Here is a 16,405-nt window from a genome sequence, read left to right as displayed (position 1 = left end):
CCAGCTGGTCCACGGGGCAGAGACAAGGGCAGGAGAGGGCGGGGTGTTTGTGTGCATATATGTATCAATTCTGTGTTCGCAAAAGGCTGAAGAAACGGCAGAAAACTCCCGTCCTGAAAGACAAGAGCAGCAGCTGGCCTGAGGGGCCAGGCTGCCACTGAGAGAGAAGCCCAGCACTGCGGCCACGTGCAGATGCCAGGCCCCGACCGGCCCGGCGGAGGCGTCAGGGATGCACAGTGGCTGGGCCCCGAGCACAAAGCAGCACCCCCAGCAGGCAGGCACACAACTGAACAGCAGGTTTAATCATCTCACGACAGACTGTAGCGCAGTAGTATAAACCGAAGTTTCTTTTTAAAAATCACGTCCCCAAAGCTCCCACGCCTCAACACCCAGACGTCACAGCGGAGGGACCGGTTCCTCATGGTTGAGGAACAGGGCCAGAGAGATTCAGAATCTCTGTTCCACCAAGCTCAAAGTCTTTCCAGGTCAAGGTTGCCTTGCGAGCAGCCAAAAGCCCTAGGAGGAGCTGATGCACACGCACTCACTCTCACACACACACACCCACACATGCAGGGACAGAGAGAAGACACTCGGACAGACGGACACGGAGCAGGCCGTGCTGGGGCAGCCGCACGCGTGCGCTCTCAGGCCACACAGTCCAGTCTGTCTGTGGCTGCCTCCTCGGCACAGGGAGTGTGGGCCTGATTCTGGAAGCAGCCAGGGTGGCCAGGAGGAAGAAGGGTGGCAGCCTGTGTCCAGTCTGGCTACTGTGACCCAACAGCCCCGCGGCCTGGGCGCCTCTCCTTTCTGGAAGCAGCCAGCCCTCCCCTACTCGGCAGACTGTTTCTGCACTACCAGCTCACCATCGAGGGTGAGGAGCGGGCGCCACTTCCTCCGGGCCGAGAGAGAGGGCACGCTCCATCCCAAAGCAGAGAACAAGGAATGCGCCCGCAGGCAGACTTCTGCGGCCAGGAGCTGGCGGTGCTTGGTTTTGTTCCCAGGGGTGGGGGACGCAGTCAGGCCTCGCTGTGCAGGTGCCCTGGCGGCAGCAGTCCTGCCAACAAGGAGCTGGAGAGGAAGCCAGGAGCTGCGGTGTCCACCCTTGGAACAGGAGAGGGGTGCAAAAAAAGGAGGCCCTGAGGTGAGGACGTTTTGAGGGACCTACCAGACGGGGTTTAAAGAGGAAACCTCTTCGTTCACAGCTTCATTCAGGGGTTCCCGGAGAATGTCTCTGGATTCAAGTACCAGCGGCTCTGGTTGAGGGTTTTGGGATGGACTGGCCAGCAGAGGTTGGGAGAACAGCTGCCCTCCGATGTGGGAGGTAGGAGAACCAGCCTGGCAATGCTCTGGACCCTGGCACTGCCAATCCCCACCCTGAGGAGACAGACCAGGCGGCTATAAGATCTCCTCGCGGGGGCTCCGGGCCTTCAGCGGAGTCTGCCCGTTGGGCACAGAGCCGTTCTGACCGTGCAGGAGCTTGCCCTTCTCTCGGTCTGGCCACGTGAAGATGGCGTCATCACTGTCCAGCTCAGACTCCGAGCGCATCAGGCTGCTGCTCAGTGCCGGGCCTTTCTGTTTGATGCCTGCGAGGGAGTCAAGGAGCTGGGCGTCAGGAGCCGGGAGCCGCCCCCTGCGCCCCCCACCCCAGCCCGAAGAGGAGCAGAGCGACGGGATGGTCCTCTCCTGTGGGCAGGAGGCTACCCGCATCCTCCAGGCCTGGCTAGACAGAGCAGCGAAGCCTCAGGGAGTACACTGCAGACCCACAGATCAGCGTCCACTGCAGATTCTCTGCCTCCAGCATCTATTAGCTTCGGTCAGTCCACCCAACAACGTGCTCTTTTCTCTCTCCTAAATGTGGGGTGTTTTATCATGTCCCTTCATGCACAGGGCAGAGTTCTGTGGGAGGCAGGCAAAGTAGGAACAAGCTCGGATGCTCTGGAGACTGAGCTGCTTCACCGACCCTGGCTCAGCGTGGATGGAAAGTGCCTGCAGAGCTGCTGGCACCGAAGACACCACCATGCTCTGCACAAATGTTTACTCTGGCTTCGCTGAGTGGCAACAAGCGGTGGGAGAGCAGGCATGTGGCTTGGAGAGGCCTCTCCAAGCAGGGACAGGAGGGCGGACTGTCCCAGGGCATCAGTTGGTCAGAGCACACAAATAAGGACCCGTAAGAAACACCTGAGGTCAGAAAAGATGCCTGAGATTCTTTAAAGTCACCGTAGTTACCTTCTCTGCTCGTCCTTAAGGCTGCAGAGGCCAGACCATACCACGAGGTCGGGTAATAACTTCAGGGCGGACCCCACCCAGCAGCAAGACGGGTGCCCTCTGGCTGGTGCAAATACCACTCCAAGCAAAGGCGGGCTGAGATGCCAGAACTAGAGTACAGGTCACCAGCGTCGAGAGTGCAGCTTGGCAGTGCTCTGGGCTTGGCACAGTCCACCCCCAGGACCTAACCTACCTCCTTTCTTAAAAAGGTGACCAGTCAGGTGAGCCACGTTTGAACCTTCACTCCCCGCAACCACACTCCCTCCCCGGGTCCCACCCCCAGTAAACACTGAAAGAGGCTCCAGAGATGACCATCAGCCACTCTGCCCCTTCCTGGCCAGATGGGCCGTAAGGCTGTGAATGATGAGGGCATGGAGACTCTGACCACGCCCGGCACTCAGGAACCTCATGCCCGCAGACCCTGCCCGCATGCCGTCTGCCTGTGAGTGTGCTCTGGGGCGCAGGCAAGCTTATGCAGCTTGCCCATCTCGGGGCACACTTCCGACACATGACTGCACAGTCACACCTTCTACTGACTCTCAGGACGGCAGAGAAGCAGGGTCGGCTTTGCAGGCTTTTCCAGTGTGGTGGGGACAGTGCTGACCTAAGAACCAAGACCAGGGAGGGTCAAGGGTCTCACAACTTCTGCTTTGCCCTATAGATGAAGTATCCATTTGGGGGCTTTCTCCCCCCAGCACCCAAGCACTCGAAGCTTCTCTTCTTCCCCAAAGCCCTTCTGGGCCATAGGTGTGGAGGACAGGAGCCTGAGGTGGAGATGGGTTTCTGGGTCCGCAGTACACAGCACTCACCCCAGGCCCTCTCACGACGAGTGAGCTCTGCTCTGCTTGGGGAACTAAGTGGAATTCATCCACTAAGCAATACGAGTGAGGACACTGGTACTATCAATGGGTGCTGACCACTCGCATCTCTGACTCAGCAATTCCATTCCTAGGTCTACACCTGACAGAAATCCATACATCTGTCCACCAAAGGACATGGGCCAGAAGTGCCGGGAGCCGCCACGGGAGATCCCACCCATGACAAGGTCGTGTGGAAGAGAACTGTTAAGCAAGGCATCAGAACTCAAGGGGCTCCCTAGGCTTTCTCGAGCATCTGCCCCAAAACCAGAATCTGTTTTACCATTTCATGACTTTCACCAACTCCTCTGACATTAACAGGGGGCTAACCCTGACCACCTTTCTCTGGAGAAAGTCAACTTAGGGCTATAGCTAATAAGTCTCCTGGACTTGAGAGGAATATTTCAAATCAAACCCCCTCTGTTAGGATTCTAGCTTGCTCAGCAGGTATATCCAGACTCTTACAGTTACGCATGTGATTATTTAAAGCCTCCCAACTGTGAGAAGCACGGAAAGCCTAAAACACAGAGCCTTTGAAAGAGTTAAAAGTTATTAGAGTAGTGCTGGTGCTGGTGTAGGATTTCATTATTGGGCCAATGCTTGTTGCTAAGTTCCCGTATCTCTTCTCCACTGTGCACCTGGGAATGCATTAGTTAACATAGTGAGAATGCAAGAAAAATAAGTGTAGCCTTGAATTTAACCATATCAGACTTTTGAGCTAATTGGTTCTTTCTTGTAACTCACTGCACCTTTCCTCTGTGAAAAACGTTAACTCTGGCATTTTCTGAGGCTGACACAGATTAGAAATAGAAAGAAAAAACACTTTGAGGGAAAATAAGTTTTCTGGTTGAGCAGCCTTTATAAAAAGAGGGTCATAAAATGTTCACAGGCCTCCAAGGCCAGAAGATACTATACACATCATTTGTGGAAAAGGTATGCAGAAAAATCCTGGTTTCGATAAGGGCAAAACTGCTGGAATGTTTGGGCTCTGTATGACCTTACATCTTTCATTTCCCTCTATGTATAAGGCAAGGTATAAAAGTACCTTTTGAAAAATAAAGCTTTTGGGCCTCGCTCACCAAAGCAGCTTGGTCACCCCATGTTTTTTCTTCTCTTTTTTTTCTCTCTTCCTCTCTCCTTCTCCCTCTTTTTTTCAGGCTGATCCCTTGGAGCATAGGGGCTCCCTGCATTCACTTATCTGCCTGGGTTTTTAAGACCTGAAAGGGAAGACGTTCTGCGTCTTCACTCCTTCAGGAGACCGGGAGGGCACCTGTGGCCTCCGTGAACAGGGCAAACTTGTTGTCTCGGAGTTTTATTGGTTCTCTAGGTAAACCAAGGAATATCAGCCTCTTTCTCTCCTTCATTTTCTTATCTTCAACATTCTTTCCTTATCTCTCTCTAAATCAATCGCCGATGCTGTTCCTTCTTCCGGTTTCCCTGGATCCTGCGGGGGCTGGACCCCGGCACAGAAGGTTTACAGCAGCAGCCCCCAGGGCAGCCAAAATGCCCAACAGCATGCCTGACAAATGTACTCCTACAAAGGAAATTATACAGCAATGGGAATGAGCACGCTGTGGCTCTCCCTAAGGACACGGGTGAGTGTCCTAAATGCAATGCTGAGTGAAAGGAGGCGCACACTAAGATTCTGTTCATATCAGCTTCTCCAAGACACCAGATGTCAACTGGGGGGAGGCAGTGTCTGCAGAGAAGCACACAGCGGGTGCTTCTGGGGGGCTGATCACACGGGCACATTCACTTAAGAAACACATTCTCTGTACACACCAGGCTGAATCACCGGAAACTGCTGTCTTCTAGGTCAAAAGTCAAATTATCAGTAATTTTATATGGTTCGACCAAAAGCAATAGAAAGTTGTGAAAAAACTCAACAGAACAAAACCAAATCACACCCCACCCCACAGGTGCTGACCGCAGAGCACGCCCCGCGGCTGGGCTCCGAGCCCGGGCCTGGCACAGGCAGGGGCCCCTCCCGTCCTGCCACTCTTCCTCCGGCCTCACCGCACCCCAGCATGGTGTCCACTTCAGCTCCCTTCCACACACGCCAGGCTCCACAGACTGACTCTTCCTCAAGCTGAACTTCCATTCCAGACCGCACCCCTTTAGGTCCTGAAGCCACTCGCCGCATCCCACTGGCAGCTCTGATCCAGCCTGCGACCACTCCCCCGCCGCAGAGCCCAGAACGAGAGCCAGGCCTGCTGGCCTGGTCAGACCCACGCCAGACCCAAGGGCCTCTCACCTCAAGCCGCCTCCCTGGCTGGAAGCCGCCCCCGGGAGAAGGGCCTGCGACCCTCGTCTGTCCCCGCCTCTGGGTTACTGGGAGCGGCTGGCCGCCCGCGTCCCCCTACCTCTCCCCACAAGCCTGCCTTTCCAAACTGCCGCTTCCTCCTGGCTGTCCCCGCTCCTGCTCAGGAGAGGGGTCTCAAGTCCTCTGTGCCTGCCGTCCCTCTCAGAAACCTCACCTCCATCCTCTGCCTCTCTGCCCACAAACCTACTCCCAAACCCCATCCTCACAGTCCTGAATCTCTGCTCATTGTTACCCAGCTTCCGGAAGGACTTTTAACTCTTCAGGGCCTCCGTTTCCTCACCACCTGCCTACTTCCTAAACAGACCGCGCTTCCACTTCAGCCATCTGTCCGCTCACCATCTACTCCAGCTCTTCAGGTGCCCAGAAACCTCTCCAGCACTGTCACCGCCATCACCGTCACCGATTCTCACCTGACCGCTGTCTGGGGACGCCGCTCCTCCTCCTCCTCCTCAGCCCCTCGCCTGGCGCTCTCCTCAGCCCCTCACCCCTCTCCCCACTGCTCCTGACTGCTCTCTGGGGACACCGCTCCTCCTTCTCCTCAGCCCCTCCCCCCTCTCCCCACTGAGGGATGTGGCCCTCCTCAGCGGTGCCGGCCTCCAGTATACAGCAGACTCCTACCCAATCCTGCGCTGCTGTGCTCCATCCTCCTCTCCTCTTACTGAAACTGCACCGAATGTCCTAATTTTGTCCTCAGTGCTATTGGTCTGTCTCCCGGGTTGGAAGTCGGCCTGGACCTTTCCTGCCCCTCCGGTTCACTGACACCATGCTGTTCAAGCCATCATCATCCCGTCCTCACAAAAACCTCCTTGCTGGCCTCCACCTGTAATCTCCTCAGTGAATGAAACACCACAAAACTAATTTTCCTAAGCCAGCACTTTCGTCACCACCAGAAAAAATGCCTAAATCCTTAAGCTGACATTCAAAACTTCCCATAAACTCATCCCCACCCATCTTCCAGCCTCACGTCTCAACCCCATTCACAGCCGTTCACAGCCGTTCCAAACCAAACAACCTTCCCCTGCATTTCTTCTCCAGTCTTTCTCATTCAAAGAAGATGCTTGGGGACCATCCTTTGCGTCTCCTTTTCTCTCACACCCCTCTGAAAACATATCATGAACCTCAGCAAGTCTTCCCCTCAAGTGTATCTGGACTCCGCCTCTCTATCTCATCATCTCTCCACCACAAGAGTGTTCTATCCAGTTTCCTCTCCAACTCCTTCACATGGCAGCCAGTTGTCTTTAGATAACGTAAATAAATCTAACTGCACCATTCACACCTCCTTAACTCTTCCGACTACTCCTAGAAGGAGCCCACAGCAGCGTCCCGGCTCACCTGTCCAGCCCTGTGCCACTCACCCCACTCACTGTACCTTCCGCAAATGCCCCCTGCTCCTTCCGGCAGCTGGGCCCTCAATCAACTGGCTTGGCCTGCAATCCTATTTCTCAGAGCCTCTGTGTGCCTCATTCTCCTTCTCGTTGACACTGGGGTCTCAGCTTCAATGTTATTCTTTATAAATACCTTCCACTATCACATTTTGTGTATTTGTGAATGTGTTTGTTTAAGGTCTGCGTGATATAAGCTACACAAAAGCATCATCTGTTGAGTTCACCATAGTATAACCAATGTCTGGCTTAGGCCTGGTACACAGTGGTATTAATTCATACGCACAGATGAATAAGATACAGTCCCTACCTTCTTCAAGGGTATTACTGACTAGTAAAGGGACAAACAATAAGATAACTGACATACTACAGTGAGAGAAATGCCAAAACAAACACGTGGGAGAAAGAAGAGCGTGACTTTTAACTGGCAGGTTAAGGGCTGGATGAGAAAGTACTTTCTGGACAGAAACACGAACCAACGAATTTGGTTTAGAAAAGAAAGACATCAGCAAGGAGGGGGATCTCAGAAACACACAAAGACGCAGGCTCACCAAGGCCACCATCTAACAGACCAAAGCCCCGGAAGGACTTCATGGCGTAGAGCAACCGTGCCACAGCGACAGACACCCTGGCGACCTCGTGGAGGGTGCTGTGCAGCGATTTCCCCTCTGGCCCGCCACCCTCAGGATCTCTGGGGCGCCCTGGCGGTACTTCTGCGGTTCGCCAGCCCCACCTCCAGACACTGCCCCACTGTGCTCCGGAACCGAGCTGCCCGGCTGCCGACAACCCGGACTGCCTATGAGCCTTTATTTTCATCTCAGGTCTCTCCTCCCTCACTACAGTGAGATTCTGAGGGCAGAGCCTGCGTCCGAGAATGCTACACAGTCCCCTTACAGCCTTCCTAATATCAAGCTTTAAGTATGAGAGATGTTTAACAAACATGTTGTAAAAAAAAACCCAGGTCTACGTTCAGAGTGTTTGGGAATTGCTCTACACAGAGTCCAGCTCCCATAAGGGGACAAGGCCTGTCCTGGGGCCACTATGGTAAAAGGGAACCTCACCAATGACCGAGCTCAGACAGGAAGGAGAGCCCTGCGCCTGACCCGGCCCTCCTAACCCCATCACCGAACGCTGTCTCCGTGCTTGTGCAGCTGGAAATGCTCTGACAGTGAGCCCAGTGCACCTGGAGCCAGCAGGGAGCAGCCCTCCATGGGCTCGAGGACAGCCGCGGAGCCTGCGGATCTGCCTGACAAACATGGGAGAGGAAAATGCAGGAGGGGAAGGCTGGCTGGAGAGGAGGGCCAGCAGGCAGACACTAGCTTTGACTTCTTCACAGCCTCACCCTGTCTGCTCAGAAAGGACAGGCTGACCAGGAGAAAGAGACCAAGGTCCTTGAACTCAACCTTAAGGGGCAGCTTGAAAAGCTGAACTCCAGGCAGAAACCCTAAGGGGAATGAGCAGGCAAAGGACAGCAAGAGGGTGAGCCCCCTCAGCACAGGGAAAGGGCGGCTGAGAAGTGAGCCCTGGAGCCCAAGCTTGTCCAACAGGCGGGTTCTGCCCCCACAGGGCAAAGCGGACCCTGGTCCTCATCAGGGAGGGGACAAGGTGCTTTTCCAGCACAAAGCGCTGTTGGGAGGGAAGGGTGATGGTGGCGGCCCTTCATCTACTACAGGGTGGCCCCGACACCCAGTTCCCGAGGTTCCCAACATACCTGCTCGGGACGTTGGCTTCAGCTCCAGGCTTTCCTGATCCGTGGCATCCAGGATCTTGTACTTGCTTTTCCTCTTCGGTTTTCCTTTTTGCCTGAAAAACACAATCCCTGCCTCTGCTCAGGAAAGAGGGTCTGTGTGAGGCTCAGGTTGCCACCCACAGGCGACAGCCAGACTCTGCACGTGGAGCCCGGATCCAGGGATGCTGCTTAAGGGAAGAGCTGCTTCTCCTTACTCCCCAGCTGGGAAAGGCAGCAACTGTGATTTGTTATTCACATACTCCTCATCAACTTGGGAAAAGGTAAAGGAAACATTGTCTTGGACAGCTTGATTAAAAATGTAAATAAAACAAAGCCCCTATCCTTGAGGGTGGAAGGTGGAGGAAAGCTTAAACCAGCAATGTTGTTAATGGTGGTTGTCCTGAATTGGTGGGAATTTTTAAAAATTCTTTTACTTTGCTAAGTTTTATTGTAAGGTTATATCGCAGGTTGCATTTCAGCTCTGCAACTTACTAACTGTGTATCCTTGGATGGATGACATTATTTTCCTGAGAAAATGCTCTTTATGCCTACAAAAAAAGATATTACCTATAAAATATCATCATACTTGACACAGAGTAAACACAGAAGTGACACCTATTACTAATAATGAGAAACATAATAAATATTACTCTCAAATATTAAAAGACTAGATAGGAAGGCTAAATGAAAAAAACCCAAAAGACTTAATCATGGCTAACCTAAGTCTATAAGTACAAGAAAACATAGGCACATGAATCTCAAATCGAAGGGGAGACAGACAAATTAGGAATCCACGAGGAACAGTGGTGAGGCTGAGGTGTGGAGCACTACAGCTCACACACCCTAGAGATAGATGTAAGCCAGGTCCATGCCCCAGGCCCTCCCAATGCCCACTCAGCCACAGCCACGATTTCCAGGTCGCAAATCACTGCAGTGACAGCCACTCACTCCCTCAGGAGCATGAGAAGGTAAGGAGACCTTTTTCTGGGCATGCTGTGGGTAGGCCATGTAACAGAGATGGTAAGGGGAAAGTCCCAGGACTCAGTGCTCCCACATAGAAGGTGCCAGATACCTCTCCAATGAACAAATACGTAATTAGAAGCCTGAACAAATTTACAGGGCAAGTGCATCTTACCTCTTACAACAACAGATTACAGTCCAGGACAGGATCCCCAAGGCAACGACAATGAGAAAGGAAGCAATGATAACATATAACACGCTCCACTCTGCCAAGAAAAACAGAATAGTAAGGGCGGTGGAGAGAGAGGCTGAACAGAGGGCTGGGCTGCCCAGCTGGGACAGGAAACACTCTGTGAACAAAATGGTCCCCAGGGCTCCCCAGGGAAGATGAGACCCTAGAGATAAAAGCAGCTGAAATCTGAGCTTGGCTCTGAGACCCTGCGGCAGTGGGGCAGGCTGTAATGAGCGTCAACAGAGGAAAAGAGGGGAATGGAAACCTACGGCTTCCATGGGGCGAGAGCACACAGGCACTCCAAAGGACAGGAGGCCATACAGCTGGTCTGATTTATGCTGCATTTTGTGGTTGGTCTGATTTAAGCTTGTTTCGTTTTAAGCAACTGCTTCAGGGGAATTCCCTGGCGGTCTGGCGGTTAGGACTTGCCACTTTCACTGCTGGGGCCTGGGTTCAATCCCTGGTCAGGGAACTAAGAAACAAAGATCCAACAAGCCACAAGGCATGGCCAAAAAACAACAACAGAAAAAGAAAACCACAAAAAACTGCCTCAGAGCTTCCCTCTAATCTTGAGCAAAGTGCAGAGGAAGGAAGTATTAAGTCCTCGGCAAACAGCAAATACACAAAGTTCTTCTCCTTGCTTGCTCATCTGCCTTGGAAACACCAACACCCACCCACTCAACTCAGAGCCACAGTCAATGCCAAACCAGCTGGCACAAAGCAGGAAACTCACCACAGTTGCTGTCTCCATCCCTCAACTGCACCTTGATGAAATTCTCCATCCAAAAAGGGTCACAGACGCAGCGTTTGGTGAATGAATCACAGTGGCCGTGGTCAGAGCAGTTCAACTGGCACGCTGCAAGCAGCAGGAGAGGGGCGCAGGGCCACAGGAGTCAGCGCTGGAGGAGGATCACCTTCCGGGGCCCACGAGGATGGGACGGGACCCCCAGACCCACGCCTACGGGGACGTGTCCGCCAGGCCTGCCCCCGAGGGCCTTCACAGCTGGCACCACTCCCGTTATCCCCATCATGGCTGAATACAACTGGAGCAGTCAGAGAGGCCCCAGACTGTTCTCCCTTGCTGTTTTCCGTATCAGCAGTTCTTAACCTTCCATGTCCCACAGACCTTCTTCTCAGGATAACTTAATTGCCAAGACAGAAGACATAGTATTATAGAGGAAGGCAATTATACTAAACGTGTTCTTGAAGAATTTAAGAATACAAAACTTTACAGATAATAGTATATGTCTTTATTAATATATTAAGTCATAAGATTATAACAGTGTCTGACAACTGTTATAATTTTGAAGTAGTGATGAATAAAAATGCTATTTCATCAAGTGGTATGATACAAAACTATCTAAATTTCTATTGCTTTAAAGTCACATGTTCTGTTAAAACTACAGTACTTTGTGACTGAGAAAAGAGTAAATTTCAGTCAGAGGCTCATGAAAACAAAGATGTAACTAATTCTTTTTCCCCCATTTGAACTCACAGCTCCTCTGAACGCTGTCTCAGGGGCCCAGGGACCCAGGTGAAGAAGCTCTGCAATGAGTTGGGACTCATTCATGATAATGGTAGTGGAAGAAAGTGATTATTTCCTTATTCCCAGAGAACCAGAAATGTAGCCCAAGGACAGCAGGGATGACACGTGAGCTGTGGGCACTGGGCAGGCTTTCATTCCCAACTCCCCACAATTACTCACTGACAGTGTTGATTTCCAGGGCTCTAAATATCAGAAAGTCTGTCTTTTGCTTCTGCAGCTCACTCCTGAGCATCGCTGCCACCTCATGGCCTTTGAAGATCTGGTGAGGAGGCTCATTCTGAACAAAAAATACCATCTTGGTGCTGCGGAGACATGCAACAGTGTGGATGAGCTGACGCTGTCAACTGGAAGGAGCTGCCACTGCTAGGTGCCTTCTGTATGTGCCAGACACTGTGCTAAGTACTACACACCTTCTCTCACAGCAAGTCAGTGAGGGAGGGGCTGCCCAGCACCATCTCCATTTTCCAGAGGACAACACTGGGGCTCAGAGGGGTTGAGTAGCTTGCCCAAGGTCACACAGGTAATTATGGCAGAGCCAGATCCCAACCCTGATATGCCTGACTCCAAAGCCTAGGCTTTTAGAAAAGCCCTAAGCTGCCCTAATTAACAAGAGGACCTATTCCAAGAGGTAACCAGAGGTCAGAAACACAGGGATTTAGTTTTGGGTACATTCTGCTCTCAGCCTTTTAACAGCTAAGAGTGTAGTGATGTTGGGTTTGTGCCTAGATTTTCTGTAAGACAAAGCACAGTGTTTCCTAAAATGTAAACTGTTGCACGGCATCAGAGCATCCGCAGGCCAAAACATGGCCAAAATGGTAACTACTGTGGCAGCAACAAGAAAAGCCTGACACGATGGTGTGGCTGGTACAAGATCATGTTATTCTCTGTCCAGATCTGTTTACTTTCTGACTGTCAACTTCTGTCCAATGTTTGAGCTCACCTCTGGGTGGCATGGAATCTATTCACTAGCCTTGGCCTCCATTTTTGGCAACCTGCTCTGTGATTCCATGTTAGTCTCAAAACTGAACTCTCCCAACCAGTGGGTCACACTGGGTTCATAGGTGCGCCCCCAGTAAGGATCCCCACTGCACACAGGGGCTGGGTGGGACCCGGGTATCCCAGAGGGCCTGGACCAGCTTCATTCAGTATAATTGTCTGTTTATCCCAACTGTGTGTGTATCTCAAAGTGTCACAGAAACAGTATCATCTTCTATGTGTGGACTGACATGAAAGTTTGGGAAGTCCTTTCCTAAAAGACTTTTAAAAGTTCACTGAGTAGTGAGGCTAAAAATGGGGTATTATGAACTCCAGAATCAAGAAACAAATCTTTTCCATAAGATTTGTGGTCATGTCTCATACTACATGTAAAATAGATAACTAATGAGAACCTACTGTGTAGCAAGGGAACGCCACTCAGTGCTCTCTGGAGACCTAAACAGGAAGGAAATCGAAACAGAGTGGACTGTGAGTGCCTAGAGGGGTGGGATGAGGTGGGAGGTGGGAGGGAGGGAACATCTGTATGCCTGTGGCTGATTCATGTTGATGTATGGCAGAAACCAACACAATACTGTAAAACAATTATCCTCAAATTAAACATGAATTTGTTAAAAAAGAGAAAGAAGAGTGGATACAGATTTATGTATAATTGATTCAATTTGCTGCACAGCAGAAACTTACACAACACTGCACGGCAACTATATTCCATAAAGATTAATTTAAAAAGATGCAGTCATTTCTCATATTTTCTCCTAGTTACCTAATGATTCACACTTAGTTTCCATTTTCGTCTATACACAGATAACCCTCAAAGCTTAATCTCCTCTCCCCATGGCCCTCTTGAGTGACCAAATCTATACCTACAAATGCTTGCTAGAATATCTACACCAGACCTACCACAGACATCTCAAACCCAGCATGGTTCAAAACAGACTGATGATAATCATTAATCAACTCATTATGTGTTAGGGACTACATAAACATTATCTTACATAATCTTCACCAAGCCTTCAAAATGGCTGCCAGAATTTTTACAGGTGAAGGATGAGTTTGGAGAGAGAGTCACCTGCCCACTGTCACAAAGCTGCCACTGACAGAGGCCGGGCTGCCTGGCGAGAGGCCCATGCTCTTTCCCATCGTAATAACACTCTCTCCCCCCTTCCAATCATATCCTCCTCCTGAATTCCTCAGCAAAGCCCATCAAGGCCAAACCAGAAACCCAGATGCTTCTCTCTTCCTTGTGCCTCAGATGCAGTGATGCAAGTCTGCAAGCAACCTCTTCCACAACGCTCTCACCTGCACTCTCACTGGAGTCTTGCCACTGCTGTGTCCCAGCCAATTCCCACCAGCTTGATCGATCCAGCAGCCACTTTCCTATTCCTACTCCCAGGCTGCCAAGCACAGCTTAAAAAGAAAGTCCTAATCATCATGCTGTCTCCAATCCAGTGAACCCTGACTGTGTATTAGATTCATCTGGGGGGGTTTTTTAAATTTAGGTGCCCAGACCTTACTCCAGACCAACGGAACCATCATCTGTGGGGGTGAGGCTTGGGTAATGGTATGTTCATAAAAGCTCTAAGTGATACTACTGTGCAGCTGGAATCGCTGCTCTCACTTCCTGGCTCTAACCTTGGGTGAGACCCCAATACTGTTCAAAGCCAGCATCCTTTCCTGGAGTGGGTGTTCTCAAGCTTCACCACTTTCCTCAGACTGTCCACCTCACGCTTACCTCCTCGAAGCAGACAGCCTTACCTCCAGCTTCAGAGAAACTGGACGTTGGTACTAGAGAAACCCTTTTTTTTTTTTTTTAATTTTAAAATCTTTAATTCTTACATGTGTTCCCAAACATGAAACCCCCTCCCGTCCTTCTCTGCTTCCAAACTCACCTGTAAGAGCACATCTTTCCTCCTCTCCTCCCATCTCCAGAGGAAGTGGTGCTCCTGCTCTGTCCACAGCCAGTCCCCCAGAACTACCTCCCCTGGCAACCTCCACCATCTACTTCTCTTCTACATCTTTCCCTCAGTCTATAAAAATGTTCAAGTATTTCCTGCCTTTAAAAGGCGTTCTTTTGAGCCTGTCTCCCATATTGGTTTCAATACCAGCCTCTTCAAAGATGCATTATACCATCTCTGTATTCTCAAACCATGAAAAAGCTTTGCTCCCAGCATCTAAGTGAAATGGTCTCACTAGAGTTCTGATGAGCTACTGATCACAAACTCAAAAGCCTGTTCTGCGTGCTCACCGCACCTGTCTCTGCGGCACCTGAATCCTCTGGCAGCCCACCCCTCACTGCCAGCCTGTCTCTTAACTCCCAGCAGGCGGCTCCCATGTGGCTCTCCCCCCACTTCTCTGACCGCTGTTCCTTAGTCTCCTCTGCTGGCCCTTCTTTCTTTGCCTTCCTCTTGAATACTGATGTTCTCCAGAGTTCTGTCCTCAGCCCTCTTGACACTCTCCCAGCATGACGCATCAGTCCTCATGGCTTTAATGCTGCCTGTCCAGTGACTCCTGATCTCTGGCCTTTCCTTCCACCTCAGGTTCCCACCTCTACACTCTACTACCTGATGAAGCATCTCCCTACGTAACCCACGTGAAAGGTTTTTTTAGTCGCTCAATCATGTCCAACTCTTTGCAACACCATGGACTGTAGCCCACCAGGCTCCTCTGTCCATGGGATTTCCCAACCAAGAGTACTAGAGTGGGTAACCATTCCCTTCTCCAGGAGATCTTCCCAACCCAGGGATTGAACCCAGGTCTCCTGCATTGCAGGCAAGATTCTTTACCATCTGAGCTACCAGGGAAGCCCAAGACACCCCAAATTCAACAGTCAAAACTGAACTCGTTATCTTTTCTTTGAAACTGGTTCTTTCTGTATCCCTAGTCTCAGCACCTACCATCTATCCAGGCACGCAAACGAAAATTCTCATATTTGACGGTTCATTCAGTTTCATTCCAAAAGGGTCACCAAGCCCTATTGATTTACTCTGACGTTCTTTTAATCTCCTCATATCTCCTGCCATTTCCACAGCCACTACCTCATTCGGCGTTAGCTCCCTTTTCCTAGACTAGTCCAAAAGCTTCCTGATTTGTCTACAAGTCTTTGGTCTCTTCCTATCTTAGTTTTAGCCTCCCCACTACCAACCTCCCTTAAAAAAAAAAAAAAGAATATCCTTGTTTCAAAAATAAACAAAAACTTCACATACAAAACTAACTTCTGAGTCCTCCCACCCAAACTATTCAAACTGACCTGCCTGGCCTGCTTATCACTGTCCTGAGTCTACAGAGCCAGCCTACCGTCCACCGTATCCTAGGGCCGGGTAAGTGCTCTGAACCCATGGGCTTCTTCCAGAGCAAACTCTACATTCCTATCACAGGAATACTGTTTATGCTGTTCCCCTATACTGAATTTCCTCCTTGTCCTTCTATGCTTGATCAGTGTAAGTTTTACTTCTGGAAAATCTTTGAACTACCTCAATCCCAATTTTCCTGAAAAAATAATCACTCCCTCGCCTGTGTCTCCATGACAGCGTTACCCCCAAACTGGGTTCTCCTCTAGGTGGTACTGAGCCGAAAGACACAACCAAGCCAGAGGTGAGAAGAAGAAAGAATTTATCACTTGCGGCAAGTGAGGAGAACACCGGGGATCTTTCCCAAAGCAGTGTCTCCCTAGATGGCAAAACTGGGGAAGTTTTAAGCCAAGGGGACATGCACATTCATGAAGGGGCTTGAGCAGAGAATTCAGCACAGAATTGGGACATAGGTCAACAGAGTCCAAGCTTTAGCTGACTGAAATCATGAGGCTCAGAAAAGGTCAATATCTCTCCTCAGGTTCCAGTTGATCTGGAGGATGAGGGCTTCAGGCTGTCTTTACCACTGGAACAGAACTGGGAGTCTTCACAACTGATTCATCATTTTTGCTACTGTTACTTCTCTTCCCTGAGAAGAATCACTGGGTCCTGAATTCTTTCTCCGCTTTGTCACACTGCAAGACTCGTGGGGTCTCAGTTTCCCAACCAGGGACTGAACCTGGGCCATGGCGGAGAAAGCCTAGAATCCTAACCACTAGGCCAGCAGGGAACTCCCCATTCCTGCATTCTTTCTTCCCTTAAGGTCATTAC

General features: G+C 50.8%; 1 protein-coding gene across 1 annotated transcript in view; it reads right to left on the bottom strand.

Annotated features, from left to right (window-relative positions):
- Window positions 1-346: 346 nt before the first annotated feature.
- KIAA0319L (KIAA0319 like) overlaps window positions 347-16,405 on the bottom strand; it is a 99,141-nt gene continuing 83,082 nt past the window's right edge. The window contains exons 16-20 of the mRNA XM_068964193.1: window positions 11,454-11,596; window positions 10,482-10,604; window positions 9,692-9,782; window positions 8,539-8,630; window positions 347-1,583 (exon numbers count right to left, since the gene is read on the bottom strand). Coding sequence (XP_068820294.1) covers window positions 1,396-1,583; window positions 8,539-8,630; window positions 9,692-9,782; window positions 10,482-10,604; window positions 11,454-11,596 — 637 coding nt within the window. The 3' untranslated portion in view covers window positions 347-1,395. The remainder of the gene's footprint in view (window positions 1,584-8,538; window positions 8,631-9,691; window positions 9,783-10,481; window positions 10,605-11,453; window positions 11,597-16,405) is intronic.

The sequence above is a fragment of the Capricornis sumatraensis genome, chromosome 2 (assembly GCF_032405125.1).
Source record: "Capricornis sumatraensis isolate serow.1 chromosome 2, serow.2, whole genome shotgun sequence".
In the NCBI taxonomy this organism is placed as follows: domain Eukaryota; kingdom Metazoa; phylum Chordata; class Mammalia; order Artiodactyla; family Bovidae; genus Capricornis; species Capricornis sumatraensis.
The sequence above is the reverse complement of the archived record's forward strand: the minus strand, read 5'-3'. Positions and strand labels throughout refer to the sequence as shown.